Below are 20256 nucleotides of genomic sequence, written 5' to 3'. Positions count from 1 at the left end.
CAATTAATAAGTCTCAGGGACAGACCCTACAAAAGGTTGGCATTGATTTGAGGCGAGATTGCTTTTCACATGGCCAACTATACGTTGCATGCTGAAGAGTAAGCTCAGCGCACAGCTTGGTCATATTACAACCGGAGGGGCGAACTGACAACGTGGTACACAAAGAGATCCTTAACAAATAATTATTGGTATCTTTTCCCTCAGTTTAAAAAGGTTTACTTTTTTTCTTAATAAAAATTTTAAAGCAGTACTTCGCCACTGCGCAACGCGGATATTTTGCTAGTCACAAATATTTATCCTAGTACAAGCATTACTACAAATGTTTGTGAGGTGCCATCTGTTGGAATGACAAATGCAATGCTTAAGTCTCTGTTGTATGCCATTCTATTTGCAGAGCCGAAGCACAACAAACTGTCGCAGGTCTGGACCAGCAGTTGTGTGCCAGCAGGGAGGTTTACAGGCCGGTGGGGTGCCCACTAATCACACTCACCCTAACACACATTCTGTTATAAAACTGCTGGCCGATATCAGTAGTGACGTCTGGTGCTGCGACTCTGCAACTGGATGATATTGATTAGCATAGGAGTCATTAAAGCAGTGCTAATGTTTGTGAGGCACCATCTGTTGGAAAGACAGAGACAAAGTGACTGGACAGATACACAGACAGACACACAGACACTTGTCCTTTTATTAAAGAGGATTAATTATAAACAAGAAGTCCTAATATCATCAGAACATAGAAAACCTGAGATATGATCAGAGGAATTTACAAATCAAAAGTTACCAAACGAACAGATTTTGACAAATAACAATTGTCCTTATGTTTTTTTTTTTTTCTGTTTTGATCTTTTTAAATTAATAAGAGAATCAAATTTTACAAACTGTGAAGCATTAACAGGCCATTTATCTCTATGAATGTAACACCTAATCATAATTAGCAAAAAAATAATTAAAAGTAAATATTCTTTTACAAATTGTCCTTCATGGGCAGCACGGTGGCGCAGTGGGTAGCGCTGTTGCCTCGCAGTTGGGAGTCCTGGGTTTGCTTCCCGGGTTCCTCACTGTGTGGAGTTTGCATGTTCTCCCCGTGTCTGCGTGGGTTTCCTCCGGGTGCTCCGGTTTCCTCCCACAGTCCAAAGACATGCCGGTTAGGTGGATTGGCGATTCTAAATTGGCCCTAGTGTGTGCTTGGTGTGTTTGTGTGTGTCCTGCGGTGGGTTGGCACCCTGCCCGGGATTGGTTCCTGCCTTGTGCCCTGTGTTGGCTGGGATTGGCTCCAGCAGACCCCTGTGTTCGGATTCAGCGGGTTGGAAAATGGATGGATGGATGGATGGAAATTGTCCTTCAAGGTGATGTCAATATTCTGAATACTTTTTTGATCTCACCAAACACTTCACATCCTAACTTCTCATGTATTTAATATGCAGAGTGGCCACAAGAGGGAGCAGTTTGGCTCCAGAAGAATCAGCTGATGTCACAGCCTTGAAAGTCACAGGAATGTCACTAAGGTGCAAGTCACATGACCAGCGTCTGAGCTTACAGCACATGATGAGGGCCACAGGAGCTGAGGTGGAGTCGATTATCAGTGACTGGCGATGTGTCCAGTGTGCTCATCGACTTTTAAATGACATTTTGCCCTGAATGTGCCCACCTGCCCACCCTGCTGACTGACATTTCCATTTCATTAATCCTGAGCTCTAAAAGCCCCCAGGGTCAGCAGGAGACGACCTCAACCAACACAAACATCAGATGACAGGACAACATGGCTGTCAGCCTGTAAAGTTTGAACGACTGCCAGTGTGCTGCTGTGACGAGGACCTGAGTGACCAGACAGACCAGTGGCTTTATGAGGTCACACAGCGGGGACTGAAGCAATGACCAAGGTGACAGGAGAGATAAGAGGGCAGCAGGGCTCACGTCAGCAGTGAAGAGCTCATCGGGTGACAACCTGCCTGATGAGTGAGTGCTTAAAGAATCAGACGTCAGTCACACATCGAGATAAGGATTTGATCAACGAGGAATACAATCTGTGTTCACAGGTCGGCCATCAGTGTGTGGCGAGTCAAAGAGAAGAAAATCAGAGGGAGGAACAAAACTCACAAACACACAAGTGACACTCGTCTGACTCACTCTGGCTCAGGTCATTCATCTCACCCTTAATCACTCTGACACTCTTCTCTATCATCCTCACCCCTCACTCTTTTCTCTCCTTCTCCTTTTAACCCCTCAGGCTCCATGAAGATACCAGATTTAGAAGTCCTAGTCACCATCTGCTGGTGAGGCATGTAATACATGGGGGGTGTCTGTCAGCCTGGGCCTTCATTGGTTTCTTTGCACACACAGGCTGATGTCAGGTGACACGCCGCTCCTTGAGGGGTCCTGAGGGAACTGTAAATGAATCCTGGGAATCTGTGTGTCAGTCATAAGATAAAAGTGTCCCCAAGTGTCACATCTGATTGTCACTTTAAACACCGACAGTGAAGGTGAAGTCAGTCAGCTGACTCATCTCCTTGAGGTTAGGTGACAGTGGGAACGACAAGGAGGAGGTACAGTTTAATGTCTGACGTGACACCAAGTGACTCAGTAAAACACCAAACTCCATCAGTATGGCCGACATGTGACTGACCTGTGAGTCCTCGTCTTTAGACATTCACAGTGAATTCATTCAGAGGTGACAGACCACCTGAGTAAGTAATAGAGGGGCAGAAAATGTCTGTTCAGAGGCCAGCACTCCTGTCACTCTGTGCTCCTAAATAGTCACTGGAATGAGGCTCTTCACACTGAGACAGGTATGTGGTCCTGCTGGAGCAGCACTACTGAAAGGCGCTATATAGACTGACTTAACAGGTGACATTCAGTGACACTCAGAGGACACAGCAGTTGGGGGTCAGCCTGAAGGACATGTGGCTGTGACTCAACAGCAGAGGTGGGTAGTAACGAGTTACATTTACTTGAGTAACTTTTTAAAAAAACATTGTACTTCTAAGAGTAGTTTTACTGCACCATACTTATTACTTTTGCTTGAGTACATTTGTGAAGAAGAAACGCTACTCTTACTCCACTACATTGGGCAACACTCGAATCGTTACTTTTTTCCCATTATATACGCCGTATTCCAAACATGCACGGAAGGTGGCCGCCGCGTATTCTTTAGCTAAAAGTCCCAAAACCGTTTCCCATTGATTCTCTATGGTAGTGCTAAACCACTACTGATGCGATCTATTTTCTGCCATTTCTGTTGGGGTGGGGGGACGCTGTTCTGTGCTTTTCGCCGCTCTGCCTGCCTTCATAGACGTGCTGGGCCATTTTTCTTTTTTCTTAAGTAAATCGTTAAGTTCAAAATGTCGATCACGGTTATTTCTGTTGATTAATTAATGCTTTCATTGATTATAGCTAATACTGTTATCAAGTGGTCGCTATTTTTGCCAGTTGTATACAATCTTATCTAGCATCTTAAACATTTATCTCCACTCTCACTGCCTGCGTGCAGCGTGTGTGTGTTGATTGATATATGATTTAATGTATTTCTTTTTGACATAATGCTCAGAGTTGTAAAATACATATACATTACAGTAATCCCTCCTCCATCGCGGGGGTTGCGTTCCAGAGCCACCCGCGAAATAAGAAAATCCGCGAAGTAGAAACCATATGTTTATATGGTTATTTTTATATTGTCATGCTTGGGTCACAGATTTGCGCAGAAACACAGGAGGTTGTAGAGAGACAGGAACGTTATTCAAACACTGCAAACAAACATTTGTCTCTTTTTCAAAAGTTTAAACTGTGCTCCATGACAAGACAGAGATGACAGTTCTGTCTCACAATTAAAAGAATGCAAACATATCTTCCTCTTCAAAGGAGTGCGCGTCAGGAGCAGAGACTGTCAGAAAGAGAGAGGAAAGCAAACAAATCAATAGGGCTGTTTGGCTTTTAAGTATGCGAAGCACCGCGGCACAAAGCTGTTGAAGGCGGCAGCTCACACCCCCTCCGTCAGGAGCAGCGAGAGAGAGAGAGAGAGAAAAACAAACGAGCAAAAATCAATACGTGCCCTTCGAGCTTTTAAGTATGCGAAGCACCGTGCAGCATGTCGCTTCAGGAAGCAGCTGCACAGAAGGTAGCAACGTGAAGATAATCTTTCAGCATTTTTAGACGAGCGTCCGTATCGTCTAGGTGTGCGAACAGTGAAAGTCAGCGCAAGAGAAAGAGAGAGAAAAGTAAGTTGGGTAGCTTCTCAGCCATCTGCCAATAGCGTCCCTTGTATGAAATCAACTGGGCAAACCAACTGAGGAAGCATGTATCAGAAATTAAAAGACCCATTGTTCTCAGAAATCCGCGAACCAGCAAAAAATCCGCGATATATATTTAAATATGCTTACATATAAAATCCGCGATAGAGTGAAGCCGCGAAAGGCGAAGCGCGATATAGCGAGGGATCACTGTATATATAAAACGAAACTACTATATAGCTAATACTGCTATGTATATGTCAGGTGCCTTCTCTGTCTGCCTATTATATAAGTGCCTTCCCTATCTATCCGTTTATCTAGTGCCTTTCACATGTGAATGTACTCTCACTGCCTGCTTGCTTTTCTGCAGCAGCTGTCATATAGTGCCTTTCATATCCATATATCTGTCTATCTATCCATCCATCCATCCCTCTAGCTGTTTTTTTTCTCCTGACAGTTTTATCTCTTCTATTATACAGTGCCTTATACAGTAACTTCTCTGTCTGTGCATTATTCAGTGATCTGTCTGACAGTGTTTGTCTAACAAAACTTAAAAATAAGAACAATTATAGACACTTGTTCATGTTAATTGCAGTCTCAATTTTTTATTTTTTTTAAAAGAGCATCCCACGTCTATTACACAGTGACTGTGTCAACTATCCGCGACCGGCCAGTCAAGGTAAAGCGAGTCTTCTTGTATGTGCACAAGCTGCCTTGTTCTAATGTCATTTTCTATCAGCTGTGCTATTTGGAGGGCAAGTGATTATGCAGAATTATACTGTCAGTGTACAGTCCGGATATCTCGTCACTGTAAGTAGTCTGCACTGTTCAAACATACATGTTACCTACTGCAGGTATCGGCTTCAAAAGCTTTGTTGTGATAAACTGAGATTTGGAACTTTGTGTTATTTGTGCATCTTTATTTTGTAAAGATGTGATTTATTTGTACTCATTTTTTATTTTATTATTTGGAAATAGCAGAATTTGCACATTATTTTTTAAGTCTGTCTTATTACAACATAAAAAATAAATCATTTATTATGATCAAACAGTTACTCATCCATCCATCCATCCATTTTCGAACCCGCTGAATCCGAACACAGGGTCACGGGGGTCTGCTGGAGCCAATCCCAGCCAACACAGGGCACAAGGCAGGAACCAATCCAGGGCAGGGTGCCAACCCACCACAGCAGTTACTCAGTACTTGTAAAAAAATACAAATACTTTTTTTACTCTTACTTGAGTAATTTTTTGGATGACTATTTTTCACTTCTACTTGAGTGAGTAACATTATTTTGAAGTAATGCTACTCTTACTTGAGTACAGGCTACTCTACCCACCTCTGCTCAACAGTGACCCCAGCTGGTCACTCTGGTATTTGTAGGTCAGAGGTGTCACCACCCCTCACTATGACACAAACACCTGATTGGCTACTCAGACACAATAATAATGAAGACCTTGACAGCTGCACTCTCCCTGCATTCTCATCCACAAATTCAGTCAAAGAGGTGCTGCCCCCCCAACCCATCCTGAAAAATTAATTTTGACCCCAAACTACAAACACAAAGAGGACCTGCACTTGTGGGGACATCAAGTGATTAGTGGAGGGTACTGGTCAGTGGTCACATGGTGTCAGATGGCTGATTGTTACACTGCAGTGAAGATCAAGATAAAACCCTGGATAGAGGGGCTCAGTGAAGGAGGTGTTGAACCTGTGCAGGAGGGTCATTGTGTGTGAGACGCTATAAAATGACAGAGAGCCAGCAGGCCAGTCCAGATACACACCTATTCTGGGGCTGTAGGGGGCGCTGATTACAGTCTGCTGGTTATTGTGACGCACAGAGTACTGGGAATGAGAACACCGCAAACTCCAGGACTTGTCGTTGTATCCAAGGAGGCTCTCCCAGCCATCTCCTTTCCTGCTCAGTCCTTTATATGCGACTCCAATCAGCATGAAGTGTCCACTGCACTCCACCTCCCAGTAACAGCGAGTCCCAGTCAGAGCCTCTCTGCACAGAACTTGGGCACAGAGGTCAAATCTGTGAGGATGATCAGGATATAAAATCTTTGTCCCCTCACGTGTCACCTTCTTGTTCCTTTCAGACAGGCTGAGGTCTCTGTGTGCCGTGTTGATGTCCAGTGTGAGGGGACAGAAGTCTGAAAGGAGAGAAAAGAAAATGAGTGAGGAAATCTGTCTCAGTCGTCAAATTATGATAAATGCCATAAGGTCACAGTCAAAGTCTGAGTTCAAATGGAGTGTCCACACTGACCACTGACTTTATTAAATGACAGTTTTTATTGTCACAGTCCAAATGTTTTATTTAAAATCAATCCACTGTCACACTTTACAGCCTCAAAAATTATTTTGATAAAAGTTGCAAACAAGCATCTTCTATCTATCTATCTATCTATCTATTATATAGTGCATTTCACGTGTTTCATTATTATTTGACTGTCATTCTTATCCAAGGTGACTCCCATCATCTGAGATTCCATTGTTTCTTTTTCTTTTGTTTTCCAATTGTAGCCCAGGCAGGTGAAGTGTCTTGCTCAGGTCACACAGTGGTGTCAGTAGTGGGATTTGAACCCACAACCTCAGGGTTTGAAGTCCAAAGTCTTCATCACCACACCACACTGCATTCCTCCTTTATGTATTATATAGCGCCTTTCATGTATATCTATCTATTATAGTGCCTTTCACGTCTGTCTACTGTATTTGTCTTTAACTCCTTTCCCTATTTGTCATTTTCACTCTCAGTGTTATAATGTCTTTCCTATTATTTATTATTTTAGTGCACTTCTCATCTTTCTCTTATATAGTGCCTTTCTTATTTATGTGTCATATTCTGTCTTTCTCATTGTTCTCTCCATCTATCACATCATTTCTTTCCCATCTCTTACAGTATATAGTGACTTTAATATCTCTATATTATATAGCGCCTTACACGTCTATCTCTCTGCTGTTTCTATCACTGACCTGCCCCCAGTAGTTTTGGTCCCCTTCCACTTTTTAAACACTAATCCCACTTTTCAGTCAAATAAGTGTAAACTGACCCCAGTGACTGTCACCCACCACACAGCAGACTCTTTCTTTGTATTTCGACTTCACAGATTATTTGACACAATAAATCAAATTCCGATGGCTCACACAAAGTGATTCAGACCCTCACCTCATGTTTTGTCATTCATTATTTTGAGGTAATAACTGCCATCAAGCCCTTCCTGTGGCTCTGGATGAGACTTCTACTCCTCTCAACTGCCCACCCGGCCCACTCTTCTTGACGTCTGATGGCCTTTTTCTCCCAGCTGTGACCTTCAGCTCTGTCCATGGATGTTGATTTGGATTCAGTTCAGGGCTCATATTAGATAATTCACAACATTTCAATGTCTTCTTTTCCCCCATTCTTGGTGGTCTCACCTTGGTGACATTCTCTCCCAAACACCTTGATGATCTCCTGATTTCAATGTGACCTTCACGGATTCGGCACATCAACCTCAGACCATTAATGGCGTCACTTTGTCTTCTGTGGACACAGAGCTGCTGTGACTCACCATAAATCTCTCATTTCGTTTCTTCAGTCCAAAGAGCTTCTCCAGCACTGTGGCTGATTAACACGCAGTTTAGAAAACTCCAGTCTGTGTGTGTCCTTCAGAAGTGGGGTCTTCTAACCATGGAGCCCACTGTCATTAACACAGTAACAGACGGTGTGACTTGACTCTGTTGTGCTTTGATCTCAGAGGTCCGCCTGAGTCTCTCGTGATGTTTTCTTGTTATATTTCCTCCATTTAAACTCTCCTTTTGTTCAATTGGAGGTCACCTTTACTCTGGTGATCTCATCAGGGAGATGGGTTACAGTCCTGAGGACCCTCAAACATCTTGAGAATATTAGCAGCTGTGCTCACTGGCACATGAAGCTCTGTGGAGGTGGTCTTGTAGTCTTCACCTTGACCACCCTTGGCTGTGACCTTCTTCATCTCCTCCTCTTCTCTTGTCCTCGTTCAGTGTGAGGCACACAATGACACAACACAGCAGAGTGAGGACTTGACTGAGTGGCTGAAGACCCCGGTGACACTCATTAGAGGAATCAGTCAGCATGAGATGTCATGACAGTTCAGTGAGGTCTTTGAACTTCTAAGGACTCGTAATAATTTTCTCTGCCATTTTCATTTGTTTTAACGTTTAAAATTTGTGAAGTCGAGAACTCAAAGCAAAGTGTCTGCTCTGTGGAGTAAAGAATGGAGGATGACGAAGACTTTTGTCTGCTTCACTGCCTGAGTCTCTCTATCCCATAATGCACCAGTCACAGGACCCCCATCACTCCCAGCCCCTCAGCCACACAACACTCAGACTTTCATACCCTAAGCCTGTCCTGTTCTATTAAAACTTAAATGATTTTTATTGTGATGATCCATTCAGTCAAAGCACAAACTCACATTTTAAAAAGTCGTCTCTGCTCTGAGGTTCAGGAGGCTGGAGGGTGAAAACTGGAGCTTCATGAGCTGAAAATAAAAAGAGAAGAGAAGAGGAATGGAAACTGAAGATGGCATTGTGGGATCTCAGTTTAGTTCTTAAACACATATTACAAATGCAGAGGAGTTCAAATAAAACATTTATAAAATATACAAGGGCTGGCAAATTAGGCCAAATGTCGATTTGAATATTCATATTAATAATAAATATACAGGGAGTCAGAGAGTATTGAGACCCCTTCACTTTCTGCACACTTTACCGTGTTGTTGATTTAATTTTAAATGCATTAATGTGCCTTTTGTGCTCATCAGTCTACACTCAGTAACCCATAATGACAAAGTGACCACAGGTCTTCAGAAAGGTCTGCACATTTATTACAAATCAAAAACTAAAACTTCTCCTTCCTAGAAGTATTCAGACAACTAATTCAGGTCTTTGTGGAAGCCCCTTTGGTGGTCTTCATGACTAAGTGTCACTACATGCTTTTCACTCCTGGATTTGGCCAGTTGATCCCATTCTTCCTGGCAGATCCTCTCAAACTCCTTTAGATTTCAAGTGAAGCGTCTGTGAATTGCCATCTTCAGGTCTCTACAGACACGTTCTGTGGGGTCTCAGTCTGAAGGGTCACTCAAGGACACAAAGACTTGTCACAAAGCCACACCAGAGTTGCCTTGGCTACAGTCTTCAGTTCTCAGTCTGAGGTCGCAGGTTTTCTTTAAGGTCCTCTCTGTATTTGACTGCACTTCTCCTCCCCTCAATTCTGACTTGTCACTCTGTCCCCATAGCCTGATGCTGTCACCACCATCTTCACTGTAGAGATGGCATTAGGTGGGTGGTGAGCAGTGCCTGGTCCTTTCCAGACATCAGGCTTGAACTTCTCTCTAAAGAGTTCAATGTTTGTTTCATCAGATCATTGAATCTTTCCCTTGATGCTCTCAGGCTGTCATTTGTCTTTTACTCGAGAGTATCTTCTGCCTGGCCACTCCACCATAAACACTTGATTTGTGGAGCACTGCTGAGATGGCCATTCCTTCCTACAGTTTCTCTCATCTCAGCAGATGAGTTCTGTTGTAGTGACTATTAGGTTTTCGGTCACCTCCCTGGCCAAGGCCCTTCCTTCCAAGTTACTCAGACTGGCCATTTCTAGAAAGCGTCCTGGTGATTCCAAAATTCTTGAGGCTGCTGTGAACACTCAAAGTTTTACAAATGGCTTTATCCCTTTGCGCTGATCTTTGCCTCACCACAATTTGATCACAAAGGTCTAAAGAAGGTCCCTTGAACTCCATGGCTTGTTTTTTGTCCTGACATACAATGTCATAAATATACCGTATTTGATACATATTGACAAGCAGGTACAGTTAGGGACATCTTCAGGGCTCCATCTAGTTAAGAAATCCCACCCTGAGTCGAGAGGGTGCTGCTCCTGCTAATGTCATCACTTCAGTGAGTTAACAGGCCACAAGACGATTGACGTCACTTCCACAGCCTGCTAATTAAGCTCCGCCTCTTCTGGGACAACGCTATTAAATGTCACCAGAAGTGGGTGTTCATTACAGATCTGTGACTGAGGAAGATGGAGATCTGAATGAGAAGTGACTTTACCTTGAAAGCCTTTGTTTGCAGCAGACGTCATCATTGTGCACCATCTTTGTGCTTTTTATTTCATATTCATCATCCATCCATCCATCCATTATCCAACCCGCTATATCCCAACTACAGGGTCATGGGAGTCTGCTGGAGAATTTCAGGGTGGTACCCCAGCTCTTTGTGTCCACTCTCTCTACTTATTTTCACAATACACATATACAGTATAGTATGTCTAATGTGGTGGACAGCCAGGATGGACCCTGTGCCCTTGGCTGCTTGAACTTAGTTTGTGTTTAAACAAATTGCTATCTTTATGAGTAAATAGTAGTAAATCATAATTTATAAAGTGTGTTTTTACTCTGAGGCTGCACTCACTGAAATGCTCAGGTGCTCCTCAAGTAGTCAGAGTTCTGACGCAGTCCTCCAATTTGCTGATTTTCTCCACCAACATATATCAAATAAATTGCTTTTGGCGTGTAAAATCGTTTTAAATGTCGGTGGGAGACTTGACTTCTGATCAAACAGCAGCAGGCATATAAAACACGAGAGCCCAGGGGGAGCACAGCTGAAAATGGATGAACATGAACTTTTAACGTGGACTCCATCCAGCAGAATGTAGTGGACACTGAAGACAGCAGGAGCAGATTGAGATGTTCTAATATTATAAAGCACTGACGCTGAGCTCAATTTGACTCCATTAATGTCTTCTCTGTTCTCAAATAAACAATTCATTTGTTCACTGAGCTGGCTTAGCCATTTAAAACACATTTCTGTTCATTAATCTTAAGGTGAGCAAAGCAAAGGAAATAAAAAGAATCCCAGAGTTAAGTGAAAAAAGGACCTTTTAAAAGAAGTATATGGAAAAAGTATAAGAAGTATAACATTTCAAGTTAAAATTCCAAAACATCTGATTAAAAGCAGCTAATTATTTAGAGAGATGTGTGTAAATGAGAGGGAGGTCAGTGGAATGGTGAGGACGAGGGGAGTAGAGTTGGCGAAGGTGGATGAGTTTAAATATTTGGGATCAACAGTACAGAGTAACGGGGAGTGCGAAGAGTGGTGAAGAAGAGAGTGCAGGGAGTGTGGAATGGGTGGAGAAGAGTGTCAGGAGTGATTTGTGACAGACGGGTATCAGTAAGAGTGAAAGGGAAGGTCTACAGGACGGTAGTGACACCAGCTATGAAATATGGGTTGGAGACGGTGGCACTGACCAGAAAACAGGAGACAGAGCTGGAGGCAGCAGAGTTAAAGATGTTAAGATTTGCATTGGGTGTGACGAGGATGGACAGGATTAGAAATGAGGACATTAGAGGGTCAGCTCAGGTGGGACGATTGGGAGACGAAGTCAGAGAGGTGAGATTGTGTTGGTTTGGACATGTGCAGAGGAGAGATGCTGAGTATATTGGGAGAAGGATGCTAAGGATAGAGCTGCCAGGCAAGAGAAAAAGAGGAAGGTCTAAGAGAAGGTTTGTGGATGTGGTGAGAGAGGACATGCAGGTGATGGGTGTTAAAGAACAAGATGTAGAGGAGAGGAAGTTATGGAACAAAATGATCCGCTGTGGCGACCCCTAACGGGAGCAGCCGAAAGAGGAAGAAGAGTCATCACTCAGCTAATCACTGTGAAAGGCACTATATAGTAAAAATAGTTAACAGCAAAGGTTGGCAGATAAATGTTAAAGGGCAGGCCTTCTTCAGTGTCCTCTTATTGTCACTCTGGTCCTTCTAATGGACTTCAATAACAAACACAATGTCACCCACACGCAGTACCTGATGGAGTCCTTGTCATGATGACCCACTGGCTGAACTTCTCCAGACTATTTGTCAGACCTGACAGCTCTTTTCTCAGGTCCTCAGATGAGAAATCAGTGGTGACAGTGAAGCTCAGCGAGTCTCCATCAGCAGGAAGGACATAGCAAGATGAGAAAGTCTGCATCAAGAGAGAAGAGGGGACGAGATTTCAGAAAGGAGACATTAAAAAGTAAGTAATGCTGATAAGAGGGGGCTCATCTAAATTAAGGATCAGTGTGGTGGGCAGTCAGCTTGGGTTCAGATAGTGAGAACGCCTGTCATTGACTTGTTGGTTATTTATGAGAGGATATTTGGTGGCGTGTAGTGGAGCATCAGAGATTAGCGACCTTAACTATCAATGAGCTTTTCATCCAGGAATCCATGAGAGGCAAGTCAAGATAAAGGGATTGAGGGGCAGGTGGGTCCAGAATTGACTTGGCACACAAAACAAAGGCATTGGGCTTTTTATATTTCAGATACAATCTTAATTAAATTAAATTAAATGTAAAGACTAACACTTTTAATACTCTCCACTTGCAGAGCCACAGCACCATATGTCACCGCAGTTGTAGACCCGCAGTTATAGACCCGGAAGTGACGTCTCCATCGTTTCAGGATTGACTTACTTTTGGAAGGTTTTGGCAGGCCTCGGCAAAGCCCGGAAAGTAACGTTGGGTAAAGGACCCATTCAGAAATTAAGTGATAATAATGAGAAGGAAAAACACATCAAATCAAATAATATGCATCATTGTGAAGTTCAGAGGGTTTCTGCCATCACGTCGTGTCATATATCAAACTAAACAATACGGATCGTTTCTGTAAAATACACTATTAACATTTACATTGTGTTCTGGTCTGTTTAAACCATTTAACATTTTGACAAAATTAAAATCATCAAGATCTGTGTTAATTGAAAATAGTTTTTTGTTTACATTCATGAAACGAAATATACAATATAATTATAATGTTTACACCACATTAGAGTTTAGTAAAACATTAATAATAAAAGTGATTACATTTTTTAAAATGTACAATGCATGTGTGCAATATTGTTCTAAACCAATTTAGAATTAACATGTAAGCCAATCTAATATTTTTAAACATGTATGTGAAGAAAATGGCAATACATATTCTGCACTGAATTATGCAATATATTAATTGCCTTATATAGAACTGCTCTAGTTTTTGTCACTTATTATTATAAACAATGGGCCATCAAAAGAAAAAAAATAAAAATACTAATAAGAACACAATTTATTTATGTAGCACCCTTCCTATGCCCAAAATTCAGAAAGAACAACAGGACCGATATAACATTGGCTACAACTAATATCTTCACTAAATAAAGATAAATACAGGATATACAAAACATTCAAATAGAATAAAAGACAATAATTCAGACTAAAATACAACATATAATGCTACAAAACAATCTGAAACAAATAGCAAATTGTGATAAAAATTCAAACCCTGAGTACCTGGACAGACAGAGGAGGTAAACTGACAAAAGGGACCGAATGTCAGGTCTGTTTAATGTCCTCCTAAACTAATGAATGAGGGGGAGTCAGCTGATGTCATTAATGTCGGGAGGTCAGTCCACAGTCAGGGCGCTATATACAGCTGAAGGCCCTGCTGTCACCTACAGAGTGCAGGTTAGTGGGGGGCACAGAATTAGAGAACCTCAGTGTGCAGGTCAATAACAGAATTTGATATTCAGTCCTGTAAGACACAGGGAGAAGTGAAGGTGCAGCAGGATGGCTGGGATGTGCTCGCTGTGGAATGACCTCCCAAAATTAATGACATCAGCTGACTCCGTTCATTTGTTTTCAGTAACTCATTTGTTTAGGAGGACATTAAACACACCTGACATTCGGCCCCTTCTGTCAGTTTACCCCCTCTGTCTGTTCAGGTATTCAGGGTTTGAATTTTTATCACAATTTATTTTTGTAGTATTATATGTTGTATTTTAGTCTGCATTATTGTCTTTTATTCTATTTGAATGTTTTGTATATCCTGTATTTATCTTTATTTAGTGAAGATATTATTTGTAGCCGATGTTATATCGGTCCTGTTGTTTTTTCTGAATTTTGGGCAGGGTGCTATGTAAATAAATTGTGTTCTTATTAGTATTTTTAATTTTTTTCTTTTGATGGCCCATTCTTTATAATAAAAATAGAGCAGTTCAATATAAGGCAATTAATATATAGCATAATTCAGTGTAGAATATGTATTGCCGTTTTCTTCACATACATGTTTAAAAATATTAGATTGGCTTAAATGTTTATTCTAAATTGGCTCCAGCAGTCCCCCGTGACCATGTAGTTAGGATATAGCAGGTTGGATAATGGATAGTTTAGAACAATATTGCAAACATGCAAAGTACATTTTAAAAAACGTAATCACTTTTATTATTAACATTTTACTAAACTCTAACGTGGTGTAAACATTGTAATTATATTGTATACTTCATTTGATGAATGTAAACGAAAAACTATTTTCAATTAACACAGATCTTGATGATTTTAATTTTGTACACATGTTAAATGGTTCCCACAGACCCAAACACAACGTAAATGTTAATAGTGTATTTCACAGAAACGATCCGTATTGTTTAATTTGATGAATGACACGATGTGATGGCAGAAACCCTCTGAACTTCACAATGACGCGTATTATTTGGTTTCTGAGAAGGTCTTTGACCAGACGTTACTTTCCGGGCTTTACCAAGACCTGCCAAAACCTTCCAAAAGTAATTTTACGAAGTCAGTCCTGAAACGACGGAGACATCACTTCCGGGTCTGCAACTGCGGGCCTACAACTGCGGTGACGTATGGTGCTGTGGCTCTGCAAGTGGATGATACTCAGCACTTGTATGGAGAAATCTCTTCAATATGATTAGACAGTTGAAGGTCTGCAGCTAAGAAGTGTGACTTGTGAGGAAGTCCTGGGAGCCTTTGTGTCTTCATCACCATCATCAGTCACACAAAGTAGAGAAAGCTACAGCAAGCTGAGTTATATAGCAACCACCATGTATGGAGTGTAAACCAAGAAGAGAATCTCCCTAACATCTGCAAAACACAGTCGACATCAGGACTATTGTGTGTAGTGTGAGAGAAAAGCACACGAGAAAGATGGGAGATGAGAGATGAGACTGGACTGTGGTGCCTGAGCTGTGAGGAAATGGTGAAGGAGTTGAATCTCATCAGTTTAAGGATGGAGACATTAGAAGGTGGCCTGGAAGAAGAGTTGGCACCATCCTTTATTAGATGTCTTCTTTTAACACTTGAATTACCAGAGCCAACGAAAAAACTCATAAATCCGGCCCACCTTAAATCCCTTTGTGTCAGCATCTTTTGTCTTCTAAATGTGTCAATAAGCCCAAGCAGCAAGCAGCCTAATATACCTTCCTCCCCACTGCTTCAGAAGGGGCAAGAAGTTCTCCCAGTTCCTGCCTTGATTGATTATCTGGGAGTGAGCTACCCAGAATTGAAAGGGGAAATAATTTGATGCGTGTTTTGTGTCTACAACAATCTGTGTAAACATATTTTTAAAACCAACGTTTTTCATGTTTTAGTAATAAATAACAAAATGTAGACATGAACTGTATAATGTGTGAAGGCTGATCGCAAATATCAAATAAACACTTTCACAAAAGGAACAAATATAATATGACAGCTTCCGTGATGTAGCGGTAAGATCTGCGGACTTATAATCCGGAGATCGTGAGTTAGAAACCGGCTCCCCGGCATGTTTACTGTTTTGAGAAATGAGCTGCTCTTATTGTTAATATTATACAATAAAAACATACATTTGATCTGTGTCTTTAACAGCCGCTGTAAATTTACAGTACTTGTAAAACTTAGCTTTTTTTCACTTTTATTCTCTCAGTCACGATCACAATACAGCAATCACCCTTCCTCCGACCCCAAATCTGATGCTGTTAGTTTTTATTTGAAACTGGGAATAGCTGTAGATGTGAGTGGTGTTTTGAGACAATGGAACTGGACATTCTCTGATCTGGAGCGATAAAAGCCGACACACAAACGCTGGTGAATCTGCCTTCTTCGTATCTCACCGTCACTTGATTTTTTTTACTCATTTTTATTGAGTGTTCCTGCTAACGCTGAATTAGTATGCACCTTACAGTCCAGGATGTCAAAGCCACACTGACAAAAAACAGAGACATATGTATATATGATATTTGGAATAACTCATTTTATGACCTGTATAGTACATTTCGGAAAACATTATGGCACTGATGCAATATTATTCATTTTATTCATATTCATTCGCGTTTTCTTTTTTCCTATTTTGCCCAGTATGGTGCTGTTTCTTTTGTACTCCAGGACATGAAGAGGAAAGAATAGTACAGAGAGGTCAGTTCAGCTCTATATGCAATCATTAGATTCAAATGTTAACAGTTCCCACACACACAAGGACCGTCCTTCCTACATTTACAACATGTGTACCTGTTGCAATGCACACACTTCTCTCTGTGCTATGGTTACTATTACACCGAAGAGGCTGGGGAAGTGGTGGTCTTGGAACAGAAGCTTGTCGATGTTGCATCCCCTTTTTCTTTATCCATCGCCTTTTCTTGTAAGAAGTGATGACGAAGCTCCTCTGCAAGGTGAGCAAAGAACACTCTTCTTTTCTCAATGGCCCCCATGCATTCCTTGTACAGTACATGTGCGTTGATCGCCGCCAGGTCAAGCGTGTTATAGCACACAGCAACCGGCCACCAGCATGCTCCTGCTCACACTGAATAAGCTCACGCCTTCTGGTGGATGATGTCAACGCTGCACCAGGCAAAAAAGAAAGACAAATATATATGACACTTTGTCATATATATGTCAGAGCAGGATTAAATGTATGGCGTTTCTAAAAATTAGTTTTTTTTTCAGTTTTATTCTCTCAGTCACATTCACACTTTCCCTCTAGATCAGACTAACTAGTATAAATTCCAGTATAAATTCACACCCGATCTGACGCAAATAAAATTGCATTATTACAACAATGTTTTCTGATTGGTATTATTCAGGTCATAAAATGATTTCTTCAAAATGTCACATATATTGTCTCTTTCTTTCAGGTGTGTAATAGGAACCACAGCATAGAGAGAAGTGCGCGCATTGCAACAGGCACACAAATTGTAAATGTAGGAAGGACGGTCCTTGCGTGTGTGTGAACTGTTAACATTTGAATTTGATGATTGCATATAGCGCTGAACTGACCTCTCTGTACTATTCTTTCCTCTGCATGTCCTGGAGTACAAAAGAAACAGCACCATACACCAAAATGTGGAGACTGGGCAAAATAGGAAAAAAGAAAACATGGTCACTGATTACAAGCACAAGAAGGCATGCAAATGAATATGAATAAAATAAAAAATATTACATCAGTGCCACAATGTTTTCCGAAATGTACTATACAAGTCATAAAATGAATAATTCCAAATATCATATACACCTATGTCTCTTTTTTTTTTGACATCATGGATCATAAGGTGCATACTAATTCAGTGTGAGCATGAACACTCAATAAAACTGAATTAAAAAAGAATCAAGTGATGGTGAGATACAAAGATGGCAGATTCACCAGCGTTTGTGTATCAGCTTTTATCCCTCCAGATCAGAGAATGTCCAGTTCCATTGTCTCAAAACACCACTCACATCTACAGTTATTCCCAGTTTCAAATAAAAAGTAACAGCATCAGATTTGGGGTCGGTGGGAGGGTGATTGCTGTATTGTGATCGTGACTGAGAGTATAAAAGTGAAAAAAAGCTAACTTTTACAAGTACTGAAAATTTACAGCGGCCTTTAAAGACACAAATCAAATGTATGCTTTTATTGTATAATATTAACAATAAGAGCAGCTCACTACTCAAAACAGTAAACATGCCGGGGAGCCGCTTTCAATTCAAATTTTAAAAAATTAAGTTCAAATCACATCAACCCCCACCTATGAGATAGAGAGCTAGGCCAACAGGGTAAAACTTTAATAATAGGAAAGATAAGTAAATAAATAAATAAGGGAAGAGAATGCACTTCCTCAATTTAAATGTTAATTCTGAAATGTTATTTATCAGATCCTGCCAGGTTTTAAAAACATTTGGCATAGATCCTCTAAGTGAGAATTTGATTTTTTTCCCAATTTCAAGTAGTATAGAACATCAGTTACCCACTGACTTAGGAGAGTTAGGATTCTTCCACTTGATCAAGATAAGTCTACATGAGATATTTGATATTTTTGTAATCAGAATATTTGAAATGTTAAGAAAATATGAAAAGACAATCTGTGTTGGGCTGAATGGCCTGTTCTTGTTGTGTTATACAACCTCCTCATATCTTTTAAATTTCTCTCTAAATGTTCTCACGTCCCACACACCCCAGTCTGATCAGACTCCCTGTGAAGTGTCGCTCTCACCTGCAGGAAGTGGACGTGGTCCTTGGTCTCTGAAAGCTCCGTCAGCTCAGCTTCTCTCCTCTTCAGCTCCTCAATCTCCTTCTCTAGTTGCTCCATGACTCCTTCAGCCTTCTCTGTTTCTCTCTTTTCTTGTTCTCTGATCTCCTCTGTCAGTTTCTTGTGAGCTTCCTCAATGCAGTGAAGAAGATCAATGAAGCTCTTCTTATTTTCTTCCACCTCTCTTTCCACAGATATCTGAATAAATAGGATAAAGATTTAGAATTGAGTCACCTAATAAGAATAACCAATCAAAAGACACAATTGTTGATATTTTGATGTTGTGAAGGACAGTTTGTATTGGCTGGAGTGACTGGTGGTAATTTATTTGCAGAAGGAAGGTCTATTGCAGACCACCTCCCAGACAATATATTCACCCCACTCCGCCAAGTAACATTATCACTCTGCTGATGCTGCTGTTGAGGAAACCTCAGGACTTTATGGGATACACAGTCATAAAAGGCATCCTTGGAAAAGATCTTAAGGGCCATTGGCAGGAGCTGCAGGGGACAGCTCTACTGTCTTGTGAGGACTCCATTTGACCTGGTAGTTTGTATTAAAGTCTGCCTTTAAATAGGGTATCCCCTGTTCTTCCTGAGGTTAAGAGTTGACTAGGACAACACACACCAGGAATGACGAAGAGGAAGAAGAAGAAAATGTATTTGTATAGAGGAGTAAACTTCTGTGTTGGAAGGTAATTGTGTGAACATAAAAGTATTTCTGGACCAGAGTCTTGACTGTCATAGTTGTGTTTTAGTTTAGAATGTCAGACGTCACCATGTCAGACCTGTGAGATGGAGACATTAAACAAGAGGGTTTAGGTGTTGGTCAAGGGGCTTCAGATTTCATTTAATTTCATGAATTCTTTCCTTATTTACCCTTCATCCTCTCTATTTCATTGTAAAGCTCAGAGTTGTGAGTCTTTATTTCCACATCTGATGTATTTCTATTTCATTTATGAACTTTGCATTATTACTAATGAATTTGCTACTTTTACTGTAACTATGACTTATACTTGTATGATGACACCTGGGGGGTGTCGGGGTGTTACTATGTGGAAAGTAAATGTAAAGTAAAAGGTGCCTGCTGTCCAGGATCATCAACACCAAAGCTGGAGGTGTTCTGCTGATTTCAGATCTTTGCACAGCTGGACACTGACTCGAATAACTCTGTGATAGAAGGCAGGGATGAGAAGCCCTAAAAGGTCATCTCCTAACCAGCCCCTAGAATGAGGAAGAAATGACAATATGGGGTTTATTTATAGGGGAATTTAGATGAAGGTTTACTCTAGATACAGAGAGTCTCGTATGGTGTTTCGCCTTTTGGTACACATATGGAAAACCTCCCTGGTTGGGTGGATAGGATCCTGGACAAAGCAGGGAAGGAAGGATCCAGTTGTCATTGTCAAATGTGTCCAATTCTAAGTGAACAATAAGAGTTTGGGTCAGAACACCAGTTCTGCAGGACAATTTAAAGACTTAGGTACAAAGTAGAGGCGCAGTAGTGACATAGTGATCAATAGATTAGATAGATGACCCTCACAGAATCTTTATAAAAATAAAGATTTATTCTTCATAAAGAAGTATTCCAAATACAAAGACACACTTTTGAGCCAAACAAAGCAATCTAAAGCAAACAAAGTTTCAAAACAGAATCCAAAATGAGGTTGTAAAACAAAGCAATGGCTGAAAAATCCAGAAAATCTCAAAAGAATAAGACAC

The 20256-nt window shown here is 41.1% G+C and overlaps 3 protein-coding genes across 5 annotated transcripts in view; 2 read left to right on the top strand and 1 right to left on the bottom strand.

The window, feature by feature from the left end:
• The window catches only part of LOC114652525 (zinc finger protein 501-like), a 312019-nt gene that overhangs the window by 71155 nt on the left and 220608 nt on the right, over nt 1–20256 (top strand). The gene's annotated exons all lie outside the window — the stretch shown is intronic.
• The window catches only part of LOC114652425 (zinc finger protein 883-like), a 281535-nt gene that overhangs the window by 40671 nt on the left and 220608 nt on the right, over nt 1–20256 (top strand). The gene's annotated exons all lie outside the window — the stretch shown is intronic.
• The window catches only part of LOC114652426 (E3 ubiquitin-protein ligase TRIM16-like), a 1019527-nt gene that overhangs the window by 968752 nt on the left and 30519 nt on the right, over nt 1–20256 (bottom strand). The window contains exons 3-6 of one of the 2 annotated variants that reach the window (XM_051927894.1): nt 18500–18733; nt 12052–12211; nt 8661–8726; nt 5939–6383 (exon numbers count right to left, since the gene is read on the bottom strand). In XM_051927894.1, the coding sequence (XP_051783854.1) occupies nt 5939–6383; nt 8661–8726; nt 12052–12211; nt 18500–18733 (905 nt within the window). The remainder of the gene's footprint in view (nt 1–5938; nt 6384–8660; nt 8727–12051; nt 12212–18499; nt 18734–20256) is intronic. The other variant, XM_051927893.1, reaches the window with a different exon arrangement.

This window comes from Erpetoichthys calabaricus, chromosome 5, assembly GCF_900747795.2.
Source record: "Erpetoichthys calabaricus chromosome 5, fErpCal1.3, whole genome shotgun sequence".
Classification (NCBI taxonomy): domain Eukaryota; kingdom Metazoa; phylum Chordata; class Cladistia; order Polypteriformes; family Polypteridae; genus Erpetoichthys; species Erpetoichthys calabaricus.
The sequence above is the reverse complement of the archived record's forward strand: the minus strand, read 5'-3'. Positions and strand labels throughout refer to the sequence as shown.